This window comes from Mustelus asterias, chromosome 7 (assembly GCF_964213995.1).
Source record: "Mustelus asterias chromosome 7, sMusAst1.hap1.1, whole genome shotgun sequence".
NCBI lineage: Eukaryota > Metazoa > Chordata > Chondrichthyes > Carcharhiniformes > Triakidae > Mustelus > Mustelus asterias.
In genome coordinates, this window is record NC_135807.1 from 19,701,165 (window position 1) to 19,722,133 (window position 20,969).

The 20,969-nt window shown below is 45.5% G+C and overlaps 1 protein-coding gene across 1 annotated transcript in view; it reads left to right on the forward strand.

Moving 5' to 3' along the window:
* The window catches only part of lama1 (laminin, alpha 1), a 288,354-nt gene that overhangs the window by 170,127 nt on the left and 97,258 nt on the right, over positions 1-20,969 (forward strand). The window contains exons 31-35 of the mRNA XM_078216990.1: positions 5,700-5,821; positions 7,583-7,669; positions 8,691-8,884; positions 12,757-12,899; positions 18,946-19,095. Coding sequence (XP_078073116.1) covers positions 5,700-5,821; positions 7,583-7,669; positions 8,691-8,884; positions 12,757-12,899; positions 18,946-19,095 — 696 coding nt within the window. The remainder of the gene's footprint in view (positions 1-5,699; positions 5,822-7,582; positions 7,670-8,690; positions 8,885-12,756; positions 12,900-18,945; positions 19,096-20,969) is intronic.

Consider the following 20,969-nt stretch of genomic DNA (forward strand, 5'->3'; position numbering starts at 1 on the left):
CTCCAGATGTGGTCTCAAAATGCCCTGTACAACTGAAGCATAACCTCCCTACTTTTGTAATCAATTCCCCTCACAATAAATGATAACATTCTATTAGCTTTCCTCATTACTTGCTGTACCTGCCTACTGGCCTTTTGTGATCCATGCACTAGGGCACCCAGATCCCTCTGCACTTCCGAACTCTGCAATTTCTCACCATTTAAATAATAAGCTTCATTTTTATTCTTCCTGCCAAAATTGACCATTTCACATTTGCCCACATTATATTCGATTTGCCAGAGTTTTGCCCACTCCCTTAAACTATCTATCTCCGTTTGTAGCCTCCTTATGTCCACTTCACAATTTACTTTACTTTGTGTTGTCAGCAAATTTAGCAACCATACCTTCAGTCCTTTCATCCAAGTCTTTGTATAAATATATAAAGTTGAGACCCCAATCTTTGTAGCATGCCACTTGTCACATCTTGCCAGCCAGAAAAAGACCCATTTATGACAAACTCTCTGTTTTCTGTTAGCTAGCCAATCTTCTATCCATGCCAATATCTTATCCCCTACACCATGAGCTTTGATTTAATGTAATAATTTTTGATGTGGCACCTTATCAAATGCCCTCTGGAAACCTGTAAGTACAGCACATCACATGTATCTCCTTCAAAGAGCTCCAGTCAACTGGTTGAGCATGATTTTCCTTTCAAAAACCATGTTGACTGTGCCTGATTGCCTTGAATTTTTCCTAGTGCCCTGTTATAACACCTTTAATAATGGCTTCGAACATTTTTCCTCTGACAGATGCTAGACTAAGGCCCAATATTTTCCTCCTTCCTGTCTACCTCTCTTTTTGCTGCTAAAGACCTTTGGAGGAGGCCGAGATAGATCATCCATTTGGCACTTCTGGCTAATGATGTTTGCAAATGCTTCAGCCGTGTCATTTGCACTGATGTGCTGGGGAGCCTCCTCCTCCAGTGAGTTGTTTAATTGTCCACAACCTTTCACCACTGGATGTGGTAGGACTGCAGAGCTCAGACCTGATCCGTTTGTTGTGGGATCACTTAGTCCTGTTAATAATATCCTGATTCCACTGTTGAGTATGCATGTGGCCCTAGCTTCACCAGGTTAGCACCTCAATTTCAGGTTCATCTGGTTGGGTCTCCTGGCATGCTCTTCAATATTCCTCATTGAACCAGGGTTGACCACTGGCCTGATGGTCAAGTGAGTGACACTGGCTTGATGGTCAAGGGACCGAGAGACTTGCCAGGCCATGAGGTTACAGATTGCGGCTGGATACAATTCTGCTACTGCTGATGGTCCGCTGCATCTCATGGATGACCAGTCTTGAGTTGCTAGATCTGTTCTGAATCTAGACCATTTGGCACCATTGTAGTGCCGCACAACAGGGTGCATTAATGAAGTAAAAAAGGAAATCCTGGCATTTATATAGAACGTTCCTATGTGCTTTATAGCCAACGAAGGATTTATTGAAGTGTAGTCACTGTTTGAACGTAGGGGCCAAATTGCACTCAGAAAACTGTCACAAACAGCAATGAAGTAATGACCAGATTACCCACTTTTAGTGATGTTAGCTGATGGATAAGTGATGTTGGTGACATCAGGAATAACTCCTGCGTCCTTCTTCAGCATAGTGCTATGGTAGCCTTTACACCCAGCAGAGAGAGCAGGCAGGGCCATGATTTAATATTTCATCCAAGAGATAGCAGGCAGGATTTTCCGGCCGCGCTCATCCCAAGGCTGGAAATTCCCACTCGAGGAATTTTGTATAGTCTGCCCCCACCCGCTACGATTCCTGTGGCAGGCGGGACAGGAAAATTCCACCCAGCATGTCTGACAGCGAAGCACTCCCTCAGTAGGGCAATAAACTGTCAGCCTTGACTTTTGTGCTCCAGTTATACAACATTGTGGCTCAGCTAACACCCTGATATTAAGGAGGGAGTTCCTGCTACCCTTTTATCCACTGACCGTCCTCATCTTTCAATTGGGCTGGTCAGTGTCGATGAACTCTCAAGGCTAAATCAAATCCCAAACAGCCAAACATGCTTTCTTTCCGGAAGGGTTTGAGAGTGGGATTCTGGTTCCCACATTCCCCGGGGACTTTCCCCTGGAGGACGTATGTTGGCATAAAAAGGCTCAGCACTGATCAGGGAATAAAGAGATAGAGGATCAGCCATGGTCATATTGAATGGTGCAGCAGGCTCGAGGGGCTAAATCATAGAATCCCTACTGTGCAGAAGGAGGCCATTCAGCCCATCGAATCTGTGTGGGACCACAATCCCACGGAGGCCCCATTCCCGTAACCCCACTAATTTAACCTGCTAATCCACCTGACGCTAGGGTCAATTTAGCATGGCCAATCGGCCTAACCCGCACATCTTTGGACTGTGGGAGGAAACCGGAGCACCCGGAGGAAACCCACGCAGGCAGGGGGAGAACGTGCAGACACCACACAGACAGTGACCCAAGGTCGGAATTGAACCCGGGTCCCTGGAGCTGTGAGGCAGCAGTGCTGACCACTGCGCCACCGTACCGCCCTCTTGCTCCTATTTTCTATGTTGCTATGTTTCTGAATCTGGAGCCTGACTTAGTACCACAGGAGATGATACAATTCTTAACTGATGGAGACCTCACCCCTCCACATAATTTTATTTTTATTTTATATGCAGTAATTCAGTAGAATTACCACCATAGCAATTCTGAACACCAAGCCACATGGCAAACCTGATGCTAAATCGCAAATTATTTTGCCGATATATTTTGTACATGTTCTGACATCCCCGAGTACCTCTCCCATTTACAATCATAGATCGATCTGCGGCAGTTTTTTGGTGAAGCCAAATTTAAAGGCTCTAAAATTAATTATTCCTTTTGAGATATATGGCAGGAACCTGCCCTTCAGGGCACCAAAATTAACTATTAACTTTAATTTTAGAACAGCTATTTTAGCAGGAAATGGCAACAATTTCTGATTTAATATTCTGCATGCTAGATTCCCACTTGTTAATCTTGTGTTGATCAGTGTTAAGCACACGCAGTGCAATAAAGGTCTGATATAGTAATTCTTCATTTTTAGTAATGAAAAGCTCTCAAAGCCTGGTAATTAACTCAGATGTGGAGATGCCGGCGTTGGACTGGGGTAAACACAGTAAGAAGTTTAACAACAACAGGTTAAAGTCCATCAGGTTTATTTGGTAGCAAAAGCCACACAAGCTTTCGGAGCTCCAAGCCCCTTCCTAGGTGCACCTGAAGAAGGGGCTTGGAGCTCCGAAAGCTTGTGTGGCTTTTGCTGCCAAATAAACCTGTTGGACTTTAACCTGGTGTTGTTAAACTTCTTACTGAATTAACTCAGATGGCATGGGGGTAGCTAAACTCCTTTCGTAGAGAAATGTTGGGCTGGTAAATAATCTTTTAATTAGGAAAATGATTATTGTACGTGTGATTAGACCCAACTCTTAAATTAACCTATTGGAATTAAATATTCTTCAGTCCTGCTCACCTTTGCTGTTTCTGCAGCCAGTTAGCCAGCTCTGGACAGACAACAACTATCCTCCTCCAAATAACTTCACAGGGTCAGAGGTTATTAGCCGACTCCTGTCGGCCGTCTGCCATATTTTGGGGATCAACATTGGAATAAGGGCATCATGGGTGGCAAGTTGGCACAGTAGTTAGCACTGCTGCCTCACAGCGTCAGGGATCCGGGTTCAATTCCCGGCACGGGTCACTATCTGTCCGGAGTTTGCACATTTTCCCCATGCCTGTGTGGGTTTTCTCCGGGTGCTCCGGTTTCCTCCCACAGTGTGAGGGTTAGATGGATTGGCCATGCTGAATTGCCCCTGAGTGTCAGGCGGATTAGCTAGGGTAAATGCATGGGGTGGTGGGGGTGGGGCCTGGGTGGGATTGTGGTCGGTGCAGACTCGGTGGGCCGAATGGCTTCCTTCTGCACTGTATGATTCTGTGATCCTAAGGAGGGGAGGCAATGGCGTAGTGGTACTGCCATTGGACTCATAATCAAGATTATTACGACAGGATCCAGGGACCCGGGTTCGAATCCCATCACAGCAGATGGTGAAATTTGAGTTCAATAAAAATCTGAAATTTAAAAATCCGGGTGGGATTTTCTGGCCGCACTCACCTGAAACCAGAAAATCCCACCCGAGGTCAGCGGACCTTTCCATGGTCCGCCCCTCGGCCACTGCAATTCCCATGACGAGCCCCTCTAATGATGCCCATGAAACCATTGCCGATTGTCAGAAAAACCCACCTGGTTCACTACTGTCCCTTAGGGAAGGAAATGTGCCGTCCCTTCCTGGTCTGGTCTACATGTGACTCCAGAGCCACAGCAATGTGGTTGACTCTGAGATGGCCTCTGAAATGGAGGGTAGTTAGAGATGGGCAGTAAATGCTGGCGCAGCCAGCGATGCCCACATCCTGTAAATGGATAAAGAGAAAAATAGGCCAGCGTTTGTTACCCATCCCCAATTGAACTTGATTTCTCAGCCATTTGTGAGTCAACCATGTTACTGTGAATGTGGAGTCACATGTGGGTCAGACCAGGCAAGGATGGCAGGTTTCCTTCCCTAAAGAGCATTAGAGAACCAGATGAATCAATGACCATCATCTTTATTGAGAGCAGCTTTTACTCCCACGTTATGTTTCATTAATTGAATTTAAATTCTACCAGCTGCCGTAGTGGGATTTGAACTCATATCCACAGACCATTAGCCTGAGCATCTGGATTACGAGTTCAGTAATATTACCACTACACCACCATCTCCCCTCTTGTAGGCAGTAAACCCACACGATTTCATTTATTGAGCGTGAGAAAAGGAACCCACAGTGGCACAATGATTAGCACTGCTGCCGCACAGCGCCTGGGACTCTGGGTTCGATCCCCGGCTTGCATCACTGTCTGTGTGCAGTTTGCACATTCTCCCCGTGTCTGCGTGGGTTTCCTCCGGGTGCTCCGGTTTCCTCCCGCAGTCCGAAAGATGTGCTGGTTAGGTGCATTGATCATGCTAAATTCTCCCTCAGTGTACCCGAACAGGCGCCGGAGTGTGGCAACTAGGGGATTTTCACAGTAACTTCATTGCAGTGCTAATGTAAGCCGACTTATGACACTAATTTTAAAACTTTAAACTTTAAAAAACTTTAAACTGTTGTTCACATCTTAGTTGCTTTGAACTCTCCATTCAGACTCACTGTGGCGCCAAGTGATGACAGGCTTCTAAGTATAGATTTGGTTAGCTGACACCATTCTTAATTGGGTTAACTGTATTATTCTTACCCATATATCAGTTAGATAGTCAACATCTTTTCCCAAAGGTAGGGGAGTCTAAAACTAGAGGGCATAGGTTTAAGGTGAGAGGGGAGAGATAGAAAAGAGTCCAGTGGGGCAATTTTTTCACACAGCGGGTGGTGGGTGTCTGGAACAAGCTGCCTGGGGTAGTAGTAGAGGCGGGTACAATTTTGTCTTTTAAAAAGCATTTAGACAGGTACATGAGTAAGATGGGTATAGAGGGATATGGGCCAAATGCGGGCAATTGGGACGAGCTTAGTTGTTAAAAGCAAAGGTGGCATGGGCAAGTTGGGCCAAAGGGCCTGTTTCCATGCTGTAAACCTCTATGACTCTATTACCCCTTCCCCCTCCGAGTGAGGCTCACCTGTTTACAATTTTCTGTTTCTCAAAACCAGAGTTGTCGAGACCACACAATGGGTGATCACTGTGAGCTGTGTGCCTCAGGATATTACGGCAGAGTCAATGGATCCATCGCTGACTGCTCTTTTTGTGCCTGTCCCAGGTCCGATTCCGGCAGGTAACGTAGAGCCACACGCGTCTCTTGTTTTCAAAGGATTTTCTTCTCTTGTCCCGAAGGCAGGGAGAGTGTGCCTCCATTACGGTTCCTGTGCACAACTTTGAGATGGTTGGACAGGTAGGAAATGGAAAGAAAGGGCTGTGGTGAGGGGGGGAATCAGAAAAATGTCTCAACAGGCCTCTCGGGATTTCCAAGTGAAGGGATGGATGAATGGGGTATTAAAATCGGAGATTTCCATTTGACACAAGAACAGAATTGGAGAGGCTGTACTTCTGTAGCAAGGCAATGCCAAAGAATGAGATGGGATGTGTAATGGGAGTTAAATTGATATTGCCCATTTTACACTCGTGGCCAAAGGTAAATTTACCCCTATTTTCTCAAGCACCTGCTGAGAGATAATTATGTTCCAAAATAAAAGTCTTAAAAAAATTATTTCATGGGACGTGAGTGTGGCCCCAGCCAGACCAGCATTTATTGCCCATCCCTAATTACTCTTCAGAAGGTGGTGGTGAGGCGGCTTCTTGAACTGCTTTGGTGTAGGTACACCCAAGACTGACAAATCCTCAGGGCCTGATGGAATCTATCCAAGGCTGCTCAGGGAGACGAGAGATGAAATCGCTGGGCCTCTGACGCAAATCTTTGTCTCGTCACTGGACACAGGTGACGTCCCAGAGGATTGGAGGATAGCTAATGTGGTCCCATTATTTAAGAAGGGTAGGAAGGATAACCCAGGTAATTATAGGCCGGTGAGCTTGACGTCCGTGGTGGGGAAGTTGTTGGAGAAGATTCTTAGAGATAGGATGTATGCGCATTTAGAAAGGAATAAACTCATTAACAACAGTCAGCATGGTTTTGTGAGAGGGAGGTCATGCCTCACTAACCTGGTGGAGCTTTTTGAAGAAGTGCTGTTAGGGAGGGAGTTCCAGCATTTTGACCCAGTGACGGTGAAGGACCGGTGATATAGTTCGAAGCCAGGGTGGTACGAGTGGCTTGGATGGGAACTTGTGGGTGGTGGTTTTCTCCAACATCTGCCATCCTTGCCTGGATGGCAGTGAATGCAAACATACTCTACAGATACGCATACAGATCAATGTGATGTTTTCGTGCGGTTGCGAATGAGCGGTACACCCACGATTCCATAATTATTTATAACAAGGAGAAGAGTCACATTTGACCCAAAACGTTGGCCGGAAACCTCCGATCCCGCCTGCAGCTGGGATTCTCCAGTCCCGCTGCAGTGGATGGAGTTTTGGCTCCCTTCTCACTGGCAGCAGTGGCGGGGTGAAAGAGATTGGAGAATTCCAGCCCCTGCCTCCCTCTCCAAGGACATCGCTGAGTTTTCCAGCACGTTCTGATTTAGAAGATTCAGTTTTTTGCTTGACCTGCCTCGGTGTGTCCTGCTAATAACTTACCTCATCTCTCGCCCTTGCCTTGTAATTAATTGTCCTTGTGGTTCTCAATCATATGTCGCACGTAGTCTATGAATTCTTTGGAGAGGGTAGTCTTCGTTACTTCTCGGAGGCGAGCCTTTGCTTCTTGTTCATTAATGACGTTTGGCTTAATAATGACATGTTTTTCATCTTTTAATTTTTTTATTTGAGATTCCTGGCAGGCGCTGCATTTTGTTCTGATTTATAACCACGCTGCTTTATTCTCGATTTTACTCTGAATAGTTCACCCAGGGCTTGTAACTCCTGTAAATACCTGCCTGATCCATTGTTCTGTCTCAACATCTTATTTCTTTTCCCATTCCCCCATCAGCTTTAGCCCCACATGTGTATTAGAGGGTGTGAATGATTTCCGCTGTAACTCCTGCTTGCCTGGGTATGAAGGACAGTACTGTGAAAGGTGGGTTTGGTTATTACCTGGAATACCATCATTGCTCCGAATTTTAGAAACCTTCACAGACTTTGGATGGCAGCGTAAATCAACATTGATTGGAATATTATTTCACAATGAAAATGTCCTGCATTAATAAGTATCTAGCAATATAGTTTAATGACCAACTCTCAGTCGACCCAGGACAATTACCTCTTCTGCAGCTCGTGTAGAAGGTAATTGGAAATATGTTTTACAGAGGGACTGCTAGAATGATCTCGTTAAACAAATTCGTCCTCTTAAATTTAAAGTTTATTTGTTGCTGTCACAAGTAGGCCAAGGGCAGCATGGTGGCACAGTGGTTAGCACTGCTGCCTCACAGCGCCAGGGACCCAGGTTCAATTCCTGCCTCGGGTCACTGTCTATGTGGAGTTTGCACGTTCTCCCCGTGTCTGCATGGGTTTCCTCCGGGTGCCCCGGTTTCCTCCTACACTCCAAAGATGTGTGGGTTAGGTTGATTGGCCATGCTAAATTGCCCCTTAGTGTCAGGAGATTAGCAGGGTAAATATGTGGGGTTATGGGGATAGGGCCTGGGTGGGATTGTGGTCAGTGCAGACTCGATGGGCCAAATGGCCTCCTTCTGCACTGTAGGGATTATATCTGAAGTAGGCTTACATTAACACCACAGTGAAGTTGCTGTGAAAATCCCCGAGTTGCCACACTCTGGGGCCTGTTCGGGTACACTGAGGGAGAATTTAGCATGGCCAATGCACTTAACTAGCACATGTTTCGGACTGTGGGAGGAAACCGGAGCACCCGGAGGAAGCCCACGCAGACACAGGAAGAACATGCAAACTCCACACAGACAGTGACCCAAGCCGGGAATCGAACCCAGGTCCCTGACGCTGTGAGGCGGCAGTGCTAACCACTGTGCCACCGTGCCACCCACGTGCAATCCTGTTTTAAAGTTTTGGAAACAGAAAGATATCTGATAATCAAAGTACTGTCATTAAACGGCGGTTTGTTTTTTCGTTTTTTTCCCACGTTCTAGGTGTGCTCCTGGTTACTATGGTAACCCGCGAGCTGCAGGCGGTCGGTGCCAACGGTGTGAATGTAACCCGAGGGGCTCTGCACACAGTAACTGCGATTCTTTAATGGGCCGCTGTGTTTGTAAATCAGGTGTAACAGGTCATCTCTGCGATCAATGTGAAGCTAAACACGTTCTGGTCGAGAGCGAATGCATATGTATGTATATCCATAATCACGTTAAAGTTCGTTCTTTTTTGGTGTAAATTCACAGCAAAAAATCTTTAAAGGGGATGCTATGAGTGAACTCTTAAAAGTTTAAAATTTTATTTATTTGTGTCACAAGTAGGCTTACATTAACACCGCATTGAAGTTACTGTGAAAATCCCCTCGTTGCCACACTCCGGGGTCTGTTTGGGTACACTGAGGGAGAATTTAGCATGGCCAATGCACTGAACCAGCATGTCTTTCGGACTGTGGGAGGAAACTGGAGCACCCGGAGGAAACCCACGCAGACACGGGGAGAACGTGCAAACTCCACACAGACAGTGACCCAAGCCGGGAATTGAACCCAGGTCCCTGGCGCTGTGAGGCAGCAGCGCTAACCACTGTGTCACCATGCTGCCCTGTGGCCTTTTGGGGGAGTATTTGTTAATCTATTCCAAAGGGCACTAACTCTTTGCGAAGAGGAATGGCTGTTTTCTGATGCTTCACCGATGCCCTCCCATCCCAGTCTAGATTTAGCAACCAAAGCAAACGTTTGCAGAGCTATGAAGAGTCAGGGAGTGGAACGAATAGGAATGTGGTTAACTGACTAATTGGAGAGCTCCTTTAAAACACCAGCGTAGGAACGATGAACCAAATAACCTCGCTCTGTGTGGTAGCATCGGGAATAATTTAAGAGCCCAAATGAAAGATTGGAAGTCATTGAGTAATCTGACTATGACTGAGTGCTGTATGAGACAGGGTGGGTATGGAAATTAGCTTACTTTACTCAGTAACAGGCCCATTTCAATAACTGTGCCGTGTAAAACTCATTGCTGCCAGCCTTTGGAGTACTCGATGCTGCTTCGAGTTGAAATTCCATCCTTCAATGTCAATAGCATCTCGGTTAATGCATTTATCCAAAACTCTTCCACTGAGCAATTTTGTTCAAACCGTCAGAAGTTTTATGCCGATGCTGAGGTGTTACAAATGATCACAGCAGGCTTGCACGTGCTACCGGGGAGGAGGTTCTGCATTCACGTTGAAAATCATGTTGCACAATCACCTTTTTTTTCTATTTATTACGGGATGTGGGCGTCCCTGACATTTATTACCCATCCCTGTGGGCATTTGAGAGTCAACCACATTGCTGTGGCTCTGAAGTCACATGTAGGCCAAACCAAGCAAGGATGGCAGATTTCCTCCCGGATGTGAACCGGATGGGTTTTGACGATAATCGACAATGGTTTTGTGGTCATCAGCAGATTTTTAATTTCAGATTTGTATTGAATTCAAATTTCACCAACTACTGTGGGTGGGATTGAACCCAGGTCCCCAGAGCATCACCCTGGGTCTCTGGATTACCGGTCCAGCAACAATACAGTGGTATTGTTATACAGTGATATTATACGACTGCCCCCCCAGTCGTTATCATGATGTACAAACTGAGAAGGAGGGGAGATTGGGTAATTTAGAAGAGAACGGTCTGAGACGAGATTACTGATATTAGTAGACAGATCAAAGGTACAATTTTTGAAATTGCAGATGCCTTTCTGCAGACTGCTGTGTGCACATCGGTACTTGGGTAGGAGAGATGGGCACACGCCTGTACAGAGACTGCGGCTGGAAACATTGTTTTTATTTCTCTGTTGGTTACTGAGGAGACATAAAAGTAAAGTTTATTTGTTAGTCACAAGTAGGCTTACATTAACACTGCAATGAAGTTGCTGTGAAATTCCCCGAGTCACCACACTCTGGCGCCCGTTCGGGTCAATGCACTTAACCAGCACGTCTTTCAGGCAGTGGGAGGAAATCGGAGCACCTGGAGGAAACCCCCACAGACATGGGGAGAATGTGCAAACTCCACATAGACAGTGACCCAAGCCGGGAATCGAACCCAGGTCGCTGGAGCTGTGAGGCAGCAGTGCTAACCACTGTACCACTGTGCCACCTGTATGAATATGGAGGTTCTGCATCAGTGTCCTCTCTCCACAGGCAAAATCTTTTTCTTCCTCGAAGAAATAACAGGCTGCTGATTATTGTGCACAAGGTGATTTAAATGCAGGAATGCAGTTTTATTTTCCTTTTCCAAAATTGTCTGGAAAAATTGAATCAGTTCTTTTAATTCAGTCAGCCATCCCATGGGAGGTCATTTTGACTCCGGCCAATATAGAATCATAGAATCCCTTCAGTACATAAGGAGGCCATTCAGCCCATCGAGTCTGCATCAACAACAAAGAGAGAATGAAAACTGGGGGATATTCATAAAGAGCTGATGAACCAGCGTCAGATTTATCCCCCGATTAGTTCTTTTCAAATGGCTACCTGCGGTCAGAATCTTAATGCAGTTGCAGGTTCAATCACTTGTCTGCAAAGGTTGGGAAGGTGACCACTTTCGATCCATACAGTTCTGTTCACGAGAACCAGTTAGTTTGGAAATTGGTTAACAATCATTCCGGAATTTTGAAGGAACTGTGGTGAGCTGAACCTTTTGGTCCCAATTTTGACTATTCCCGATCAGCAGGAAGGAAGATTCCAGTCTTGAGCCCATTTTGCAATCCATCCAATTTTACTCAACCTTGAACCCTGTTGGAGGGCAACTATCTCAAGCAGGTTTTAGAACAGACCCTCACCCCAAACCCATCATGTTGTCACCAGGCAGGTTCTGTTAAACTTGGGGCTATTGAGTCTGTTAGGAAAGGCTAGCACAGCTCTGGAAGTGGTCAAAAAGAGATAGAAAGAAAACACTAAAAATGGTTGTTTCCAAAGAATGTTTTGCATTTAGATTACGGCTTTTTAATGTTTGTCTAATAATAGAAAGTTCAAAGGATATCCACTGCAAATATATATCTGTTTCATGTTACTTATTTGTTTGTTCATTTAGTTAAGCAAATTTGCCTGTAGCTTAAATGTAAAACCTTTAAAAGCCAGGTCTGATGTGAGACATTGTTGAAGATGTGGTGAGGTGGGGTTGTTACAGGGGTAGTTCCTCAGGAAGCGCAGAATAATTCCAGGATCTGAAAGTGGCAGAAGGATCATTATTCTGAATACATTGCCAAAACCTTACCTGGACATCAAGGCCAGTGAAGATACTCTCAAAGCAGGTGGGATTTCAGAGAATGTTCTATAGCATAGGATGAAAGACGAGTGAGTGGCATATGAAGGACCTAAGATCATTAATGTCCTGTTTCAAAATAAATCTCGAGAACCCCTCCATTAACGGACAGAGAAGGGAATATTGTGCCAACACGTTATCGAGTTGCTTCAGTAATCCAGTTCTCCCATTGAGGAACAATGCTTGCTGGGAATAAATCTGGGGTGGTACGGTGGCACAGTAGGTTAACACTGCTACCTCACAGCGCCAGGGACTTGGGTTCGATTCCCAGCTTGGGTCACTGTCTGTGTGGAGTTCGCATGTTCTCCCCATGTCTGCGTGGGTTTCCTCCGGGTGCTCAGGTTTCCTCCCACTGTCTAAAGGATGTGCTGGTTAGGTGCATTGGTCATGCTAAATTCTTCCTCAATGTACCTGAACGGGCGCCAGAGTGTGGTGACTAGGGGATTTTCACTTCATTGTAAGCCTACATGTGACACAAATAAATTAAACTTTTTCTCAGGAGGTCATGGATGTGCCAAATCACAGAATCACCCTTCATGTATCGAATATCATTTGGTGCTTCTACAATAACTTAGGATGCTGTTTTACATTTGGAAAGAAAAATAACTTTCACCTCAGCCAGCACAATCATTGAAGCTGGAAAAACTCTCTCTCCCACATTCAAATGATCGGGCAATAAAATTATCACAGAAGTACGGGATAGCTGTTGTAGATTTTTGAATTTTATAACGTATCTTTGCTTTTGATTCTCGATGTTTCCCCCCATCCCCAGCTTGTGATGATGATTGCACAGGGCTCCAGCTCGCTGACCTCAGCAACCTGGAAACCATCTTGATGACATTAAACCTGACAGGGTTCGATCTGGCTCCCTATCATCTCTTCACTGACATAGAAAACAGGACAGAACAATACCAGGTGAGATATTTCAGCATTGCTTCATTCCAGTCAGGCCAACCGTAAACACCTTTAACACAGATCAGAATATTTTACAGAGCGATGAAGTCAAAGTTCCTGCCCAGTTAGTATCATGTTTCAGTGCTTCCAAAGAGACCAGTTTTTAAAAAGCAGCTTTAAGTTAATAGGATGTGAAGAGAAAATGTTGGAAATACTCAGCAGGTTATGGCGTTGTGGGTGGAGAGAGAAGCGGACTGGAATTTTATCACCTCGCCCACCCAAGGCTTGTCAGATCCCGCCCGAGGCCAATGGAGAATGGCGTCCTGCTGGCCTTGCCCGCCCTGGGGGTGGTAAAATCCCGGCCAACGTTTCAAGTCTGTGACCTTTCCTCAGGACTGGGAAAAGATGGAAGTGAAGTCAGGGGTGAAGTCCCTCTCAGCTCTTGTTCATCAGCCCTGCAGAGCTTAATGGCTGCGGGATGGGTTGGGTGGAGTGTGTCAGCTCCACACTGACATTGTTTCGGGGGAGGATGAACAGCCCTCATTATTCAGCTCCATGGTCTGATTATACCATTTAAATGAATGGAGCTGATAGTAACACAGCAGCAGGGTAAGATTTCTGCTGTTGCAAGTACTGGAATGTATATCACATATAGAAAATGTGGGTGTGATATTGCAAAAGATCTGTACAAGTGTGGTCATGTTTTTGGTCACAAGAGGTGTTGATGTCACAATACTTGCATCCATCTCATTGTCCCCGTGAAGGTTCCTCATGGGGATACTGAAATAGTTACTAACTACATTGGATTGAAATTCACTACCTTAGAAAGTCATTGAGGCCAAGATATTGTGTGATTTCAAGAAGAAATTAAATACAGCTCTTGAGGCTAAAGGGATCAAGGGATATGGAGGAAGAGGGGGAATCAAGATATTGAATTCGACGATCAACCATGATCAAAACTCTGCTGCGGCCGCACTTGGAGTATTGCGTACAGTTCTGGTCGCCGCATTATAGGAAGGACGTGGAAGCATTGGAAAGGGTGCAGAGAAGATTTACCAGCATGTTGCCTGGTATGGTGGGAAGGTCTTATGAGGAAAGGCTGAGGGACTTGAGGCTGTTTTCGTTAGAGAGAAGAAGGTTAAGAGGTGACTTAATGGAGCATACAAGATGATCAGAGGATTAGATAGGGTGGACAGTGAGAGTCTTTTTCCTCGGATGGTGATGGCTAGCACGAGGGGACATAGCTTTAAATTGAGGGGTGATAGATATAGGACAGATGTCAGAGGTAGATTCTTTACTCAGAGAGTAGTAAGGGCGAGGAATGCCCTGCCTGCAACAGTAGTGGACTCGCCAACATTAAGGGCATTTAAATGGTCATTGGATAAACATATGGATGATATTGGAATAGTGTAGGTTAGATGGGCTTTAGATTGGTTTCACAGGCCGGCGCAACATCGAGGGCCGAAGGGCCTGTACTGCACTGTAATGTTCTATGTTCTAAAAAGAATGGAGGAATAGACTCGAAGGGCCGAATGGCCTACTCCTGCTTGTAGTTTCTATGACTCACTGATAGGTTATCTGAATGCATTGGAATAGTTTTTTAATCCACATTTTAATTAAAATTGTGATTGGTTCGTTATCTTTCTTTTATTTTTATTCATTTTGAGGTATTTTTTGAATAAGGAGCAATTTACCCAAAATGAATTTCCATGCGGACAATAAAGTGAAATGGAATTGAATTAAATTGAATTGCGACAATATAAATTGAAACATGTTCTGAGTGAGTCATGGATTGATATTGTAGCAGTGTATGTTCTATATGTCGGAACATAATGCTTGGCTGGGAGTGTACAAAAGGGCTGTGATAGAATGTCCAATTTCAGATGTTTATGATCAAGGATAACATCTGGTTTTTACACAGATGTGAAGAGTAGTCCATTCCCATCCAGGAAACCCTGACTATATTTAGGGTTGCTGGGGCGAGAGAGAAGCTTCATTGATGATGTACAAGGACATATTGGAGGACCCATGAAACCAAAGGGAATGACTGTTTAGATGTTCGGTTCGGTAACCATGGACCCCAAACTCTTTCCATGGAAATGCAATATTAGATTGTAGTCTATCACTGACACACAATCCCTGATTTGACATCATGCTAATAATGAAACTGTGACAAGAATTTAAAACTTACAGATCTTTACAGGTTTCTGGAGCTAGTTTATGTGTAGCAACAGCAGGTTGGTTATGTTTCAGTGTTTGTGTGGTAATTAGGTGGCCATTATAAGGCAGGTAAGTCAGACTGGGAGGATTTCACAGTAGATCCAGCAATAGCCACAATCGTTACACACAAATCAAACTTTTGTGACAAGATGTTGAATCAAATACATGGGAATCTTGGCAAAACACTGCATAATGAGGTTTGAAAGTGTTCCTTTTATCATCTTTGTTGATAGCTTGTTAATATTTCAGTAAGAAGTCTCACAACACCAGCTTAAAGACTTTAACCTGGTATTGTGAGACTTCTTACTGTGCAAACTGCCCCCCGCCGCCGCCCACTAGTCCAACGCCGGCTTCTCCACATTATAATATTTCAATGACTAGTTCGCCAGTTGCCGTTACTGTAAATCATGTATTATCAAGGATTAAGGATGAGGAAGAAATACTAGGCACTTATTCACTCTGGAAAACTTTCACTCACAACGATATCGCAGAAGGGGCGGTAAATCCTACCGGTGGAACAGACCAGATGTTGTCAAGTCCGTAAGGGTTTCAATGTTAAATGAAGACAGATGTTCGCTGGGACTGACAACAGGAGCAGCAATCTTCACTCGGAATAAATGTCTTAAATGCAGCAATCAGTTAATGTGGAACAGCTGGAGCTCTCTGTGTTCGAGGATGTTGAATACAAACAGCTTGGAGCTCTCAGGGATTTGCTAATGTAGACTCATCTTGTACCTCTGTATGATTGAACTTTCACCTTTCTACCAAAATGATTGAACACAACTTGGCGTAACATTTACAATCGCCAAGCTTTTTTTTTGCTGCATGATGAAAATCTAGTGTGCGCATTAACTGGTCAAACAAAGATACAGAACTCCATGAAAGTTTAAAATTTATTTACTAGTGTCACAAGTAAGCTTACTTTCACACATGCAATGAAGTTACTGTGAAAATCCCCTAGTCGCCACACTCCAGCGCCTGTTCGGGCACACTGAGGGAGAATTCAGCATGGCCAATGCACATAACCAGCACGTCTTTCAACTGTGGGAAGAAACAGGAGCACCCGGAGGAAACCCACGCAGATACGGGGAGAATGTGCAAACTCCGCACAGACAGTGACCCAAGCCGGAAATCGAACCCAGGTCCCTAGCGCTGTGAGGCAGCAGTGCTAGCTAGGGAATAGAGAGATATATATGGTTGGTCCAGATAGGACAAATGTGATCAGTGCAGGCTTGGAGGGCCAATGGGCCTGTTCCTGTGCTGTACTGTTCTTTGTCCTTTGACATTAGATTGAAAGTCCAAGTGGGAAACTGGAAGAATTGCATCCCTGGTGAATTCAAGATGAACTGTGCATAAATGGGAAGTATGTTCTTCGGGGCAGCAGACTGATAGTACCACAAATGTTCCAGCCTAGACTGGTGAAGCTAGCTCATGAGGGTCACTTGGGAGTGACTGGTACTAAGCAAAACTTACAAACCAATAGTGGATAGGGACGGAGTAAAATGTGGAGCAGTTTGTCAAAACATATCATGGGTGTCAACTTCTCTGCAGATCCAATTCAGCAGAGCCAGTCCGCAGCACATTGTTACTGGCTGGACCATGTGAGGGTATAGTTGACTTCTTAGGCCTTCCCTTCCATCAGGAGGTGGTGTATTCAACATCCACTAGTGGTGATTGACTATAGCCCTGACTAGGAGTGTGTTGTGATGAAGTCTGCAACAACAAAGAAAATGGTGTCTGCAGTGAATGAAATATTGGCAAGGCACAGTCTACAAGTCACTCTCTCTTCAGATAATGGGCTGCAATTCATTTCATAGACCTTTGCAGATTACATGCCAGTCACACCGCTACGGAGAGAGCCCTAAATTTCCACAAGCCAATGGGGAAGAGGAACGACAAGAGCAATCCTTAGAGAAACAGATGAGGATTCCTCAGGCTGAGGGCAAAGGTTGAAAGGGGGCATTGCTGTGGCCATGTATAGAGCAACTCCACACACTGCGATGGGAAAGAGCCAGCTAAGCTGCAAAACATGTACCATGATTTCAGGGCTGAGGGACATCAGTACCAATCAGGAGTGATGTGATATTGTTTTTATGCTCTCCTGAGAGTCAAGAACGGGTTCAAGTCTGTGTGAAGTTTGTATGTTCTCCCCATGTCTGCGTGAGTTTCCTTAGGGTGTCCCGGTTTCCTCCCACAGTCCATAGGTGTGTGGATTAGGTGGATTGGCCATGCTAAAATGTCCTTTAGTGTCCCAAGATGTGTAGGTTAGGGGGATTAGCGGGGTAAATACGTGGGGTTACATGGATAGGGTCTGGGTGGGATGCTCCATCGGAAAGTTGGTACAGACTCGATGGGCTGAATGGTCTGCTTCTGCAATGTAGGGGTTCTATGATGGTAGTAAAGATCACATCAAAAGTTTATCAAACAAAGTTAACTATTTACAGGAGTATATAACTCACAGGAACATGTAGGGTGGGATTTCACAGCCTCGCTCATCCCAAAACCGTAAAATCCCACCCGAGGGCAACGGACCTTTCCATGGTCCACCCCTCAACCGCTCCGATTCCCGTGGCGGGTGGGATGGTAAAATTCCAGCCATAGTGTCTGAGCTACTCGTACTGATTTAGTATAAAAAACCAGACAGACTGATTGTACTTAGAATATTAGAGGCTGCACTTAGAGTATTGTAGGAAGGATGTGGAGGCTTTGGAGAGGGTGCAGAAGAGGTTTATCAGGATGCTGCCTGGATTAGCAGGTATGAGCTACAAGGAGAGGCTGGACAAACTAGGGTTGTTTTCTCTGGAGCGGCGGAGGCTGAGGGGAGACCTGATAGAAGTCTATAAAATGATGAGAGTCATAGATAGGGTTGACAGTCAGAATTATTTCCCAGAGTTGAAATGTCTGATACTAGGGGGCATGCACTGAAGTTGAGAGGGGGAAAGTTCAAAGAGATGTGAGGGGGATGTTTTTTACACAGAGGACGGTAGATGTCTGGAATGCGCTGCCAGGGGTGGTGGTGCAGGCAGATAGGATAGGGGCTTTAAAGGGTCTTTTAAATAAACCTGTGAATATGCAAGGAAATGAGGGATATGGAGCAGGGGCAGGGAGAAGGGATTAGTTTAATTTGGTGTCATGTTCAGCACAACATCGTGGGCCGAAGGGCCTGTTAATGTGCTGTGCTGTTCTACATTCTATATGCATGCTGGTCCGATTGGCCAACCCGACTTGGACACTGACACTTGACTGGTTGATGTTGAGTTTACAAGATGGAGCCCCCGAGGCTCTCTTACTCTTGCATCAGCCTCTCTGATGCTGTGATGAAGTAAGCGCCATTTATTCTTAAAGATACAGTGCCCGTCTGCACATGAGGCAAAATAATACAAGGAGGTTCAAGATATGATACTGGGAAGAAGGCTGCTGCAAAGTTTTATGCTGACGGGGAGTTAGAAACATAGAATCGCGACTGTGCAGAAAGAGGCCATTTGGCCCATCGAGTCTGCACCAACAGCAATCCCACCCAGGCCCTATCCCCATAACCCCATATATTTACCCCACTAATCCCTTTAACCTACACATCCCGGACACTAAGGGGCAATTTAGCATGGCCAATGCACCTAACCTGCACATCTTTGGGAGGAAACCCATGCAAACACGTGCAAACTCGGCACAGACAGTGACTCAAGCCAGGAATCAAACCCAGGTCCCTGGAGCTGTGAGGCAGCAGTGCTAACCACTGTGCCACCACGGCACGGCAGTCTGATGTGGCGCCAGGAGATAAAGTATTGCTGAGGTGGGAGAGTCTGCGTAAGGTGGGGACACCATTTTCCCCCAAGCTGTGTGTACACAGTTCATCGCCAAGGAGGGAAATGGTGTGATTATGCCGTCGCCGGCAGGAACACTGTCTAACAGAAAGTATCGTGGTGATAAAGACACAGCAACAGATGAACCAGATGTCGGGCCCGAGGCAAAGATGACATCCAGCAATCCAAAAGACCAAGTCGGCCACGCTGATAGAAGGCAGACAGCTTGCTATCCGCAGGGAAGAATTTCAGTTCCAGGGGTGATGGTGCCACTTTCCAATCATGACAATATAACCAGAGTCCCTGACACAACAGCCAGACCACAGCACGAGAGGAGACCACCAGAGCGACATGAATGTTGTTGTGTGATTTAGTAACAGGACATGAAATTGGAAATCAAGTTCTGAGCGAATATCTGAGATTTAAAACAATGGATTTTAAATTTAAAAAACAGCAAATCTTGTCACAAAGCAAGTGCCTAGATGTGAACTTTTATATGTTGTGAATATGTTCATAACACAAAGTCTGTGTGTGCCAATCGCTGTTTGTGGTGTTTGCAAATGTATGAGAAAGCAATTGATTGAAGAACATCGAATTACATATCGATGATTAGCACAAGGAATGCAACAGAGTAGCACGGTGGCACAGTGGTTAGCACTGATGCCTCACAGCGCCAGGGACCCGGGTTCGATTCCCAGCTTGGGCCACTGTCTATGTGGAGTACTGCATGTTCTCCCCGTGGGTTTCCTCCGGGTGCTCCAGTTTCCTCCCACCGTCCAAAGATGTGCTGGTTAGGTGGACTGGCCATGATAGATTGTCCGTTTGTGTCAGGTGGACTAGCTAGGGTAAATATATGGGGTTATGGGAATAGGGCCTGGGTGGGATTGTGGTCGGTGTAGGCTCGATGGGCCAAATGGCCTCCTTCTGCACTGCCAGGATTCTATGATTTTAGTAAAACAGTTCCAGAAAGTGAAATACTGAACATAAGACTATATTGGATTGTGATGTACTGAACTTACCTGACATTTATAATGAAGAAGTTCATTTCTCGGTGATTTTTTAAGAAAAATCATTTTACAGCATGTGGGTGATGCTGGCTGGCCAGCATTTATTGCCCATCCCTAGTTACCTTGAGAAGGTGGTGGTGAGCTGCCTTCTTGAATCGCTGCATTCCATGAGGTGTAGGTATACCACGGTGCTGTTAGGGAGAGATTCTCAGGATTTTGACCCAATGACATTGAAGGAACGGTGATATATTTTCAAGTCAGGATGGTGAGTGGCTTGGAGGGGAACCTCCAGGTGGTGGTGACCCCACGTATCTGCTGCCTTGTCCGTCTAGATGGTAGTGGTCGTGAGTTTGGAAGGTGCTGCCTAAGGAGCCTTGGTGAGATCCTGCAGTGCATCTTGTCGATAGTACACATTTCTGCCACTGTGGTGGTGGAGGGAGTGAGGTAGCAAAATAATGATTTGTTAAGTTTGTTTACCAAATTTTATTGCTGTATATTTAGTAAGGGAGGGAATCTAAGCTACATGTGTGGGTTTCCTCCAGGTGGTCTGGTTTCCTCCCACAGGCCAAAGATGTGCTGGTTAGGTTGATTGGCCATGCTAAATTGGCCCTAGTGTCAGGGGGATCAGCAGGGTAAATGAGAGTTAGGGAATAGGGCCTGGGTGGGATTGTGGTCGGTACAGACTCAATGGGCCGAATGGCCTCCTTCTGTACGGTAGGGATTCTATGTAGTAAGCAGAAACATCGTGGACATGTTAGTGGTCAAATACGGAGGGATGTCATGATGATAGCTGATTGTGTGTGTGTAGACCTGAGTATTGAACACTATGCAGGTGCACAGATAACTGTACTGTAACGTTACTGTAAGGTATACTCAGACTACATATAGGGTCACTTGACCCGGGGATGCTGAAGGTTAGATAGCATAGGGAGTTAGCCAGCATGGCAGATTAAACATCGTTGTTCTTGAAGTTAAATCTGTAACTTGTAACTTGTGGGCAGCATGAGTGGTTAGCACTGCTGCCTCACAGCGCCAGGGACCCGGGTTCGATTCCCAGCTTGGGC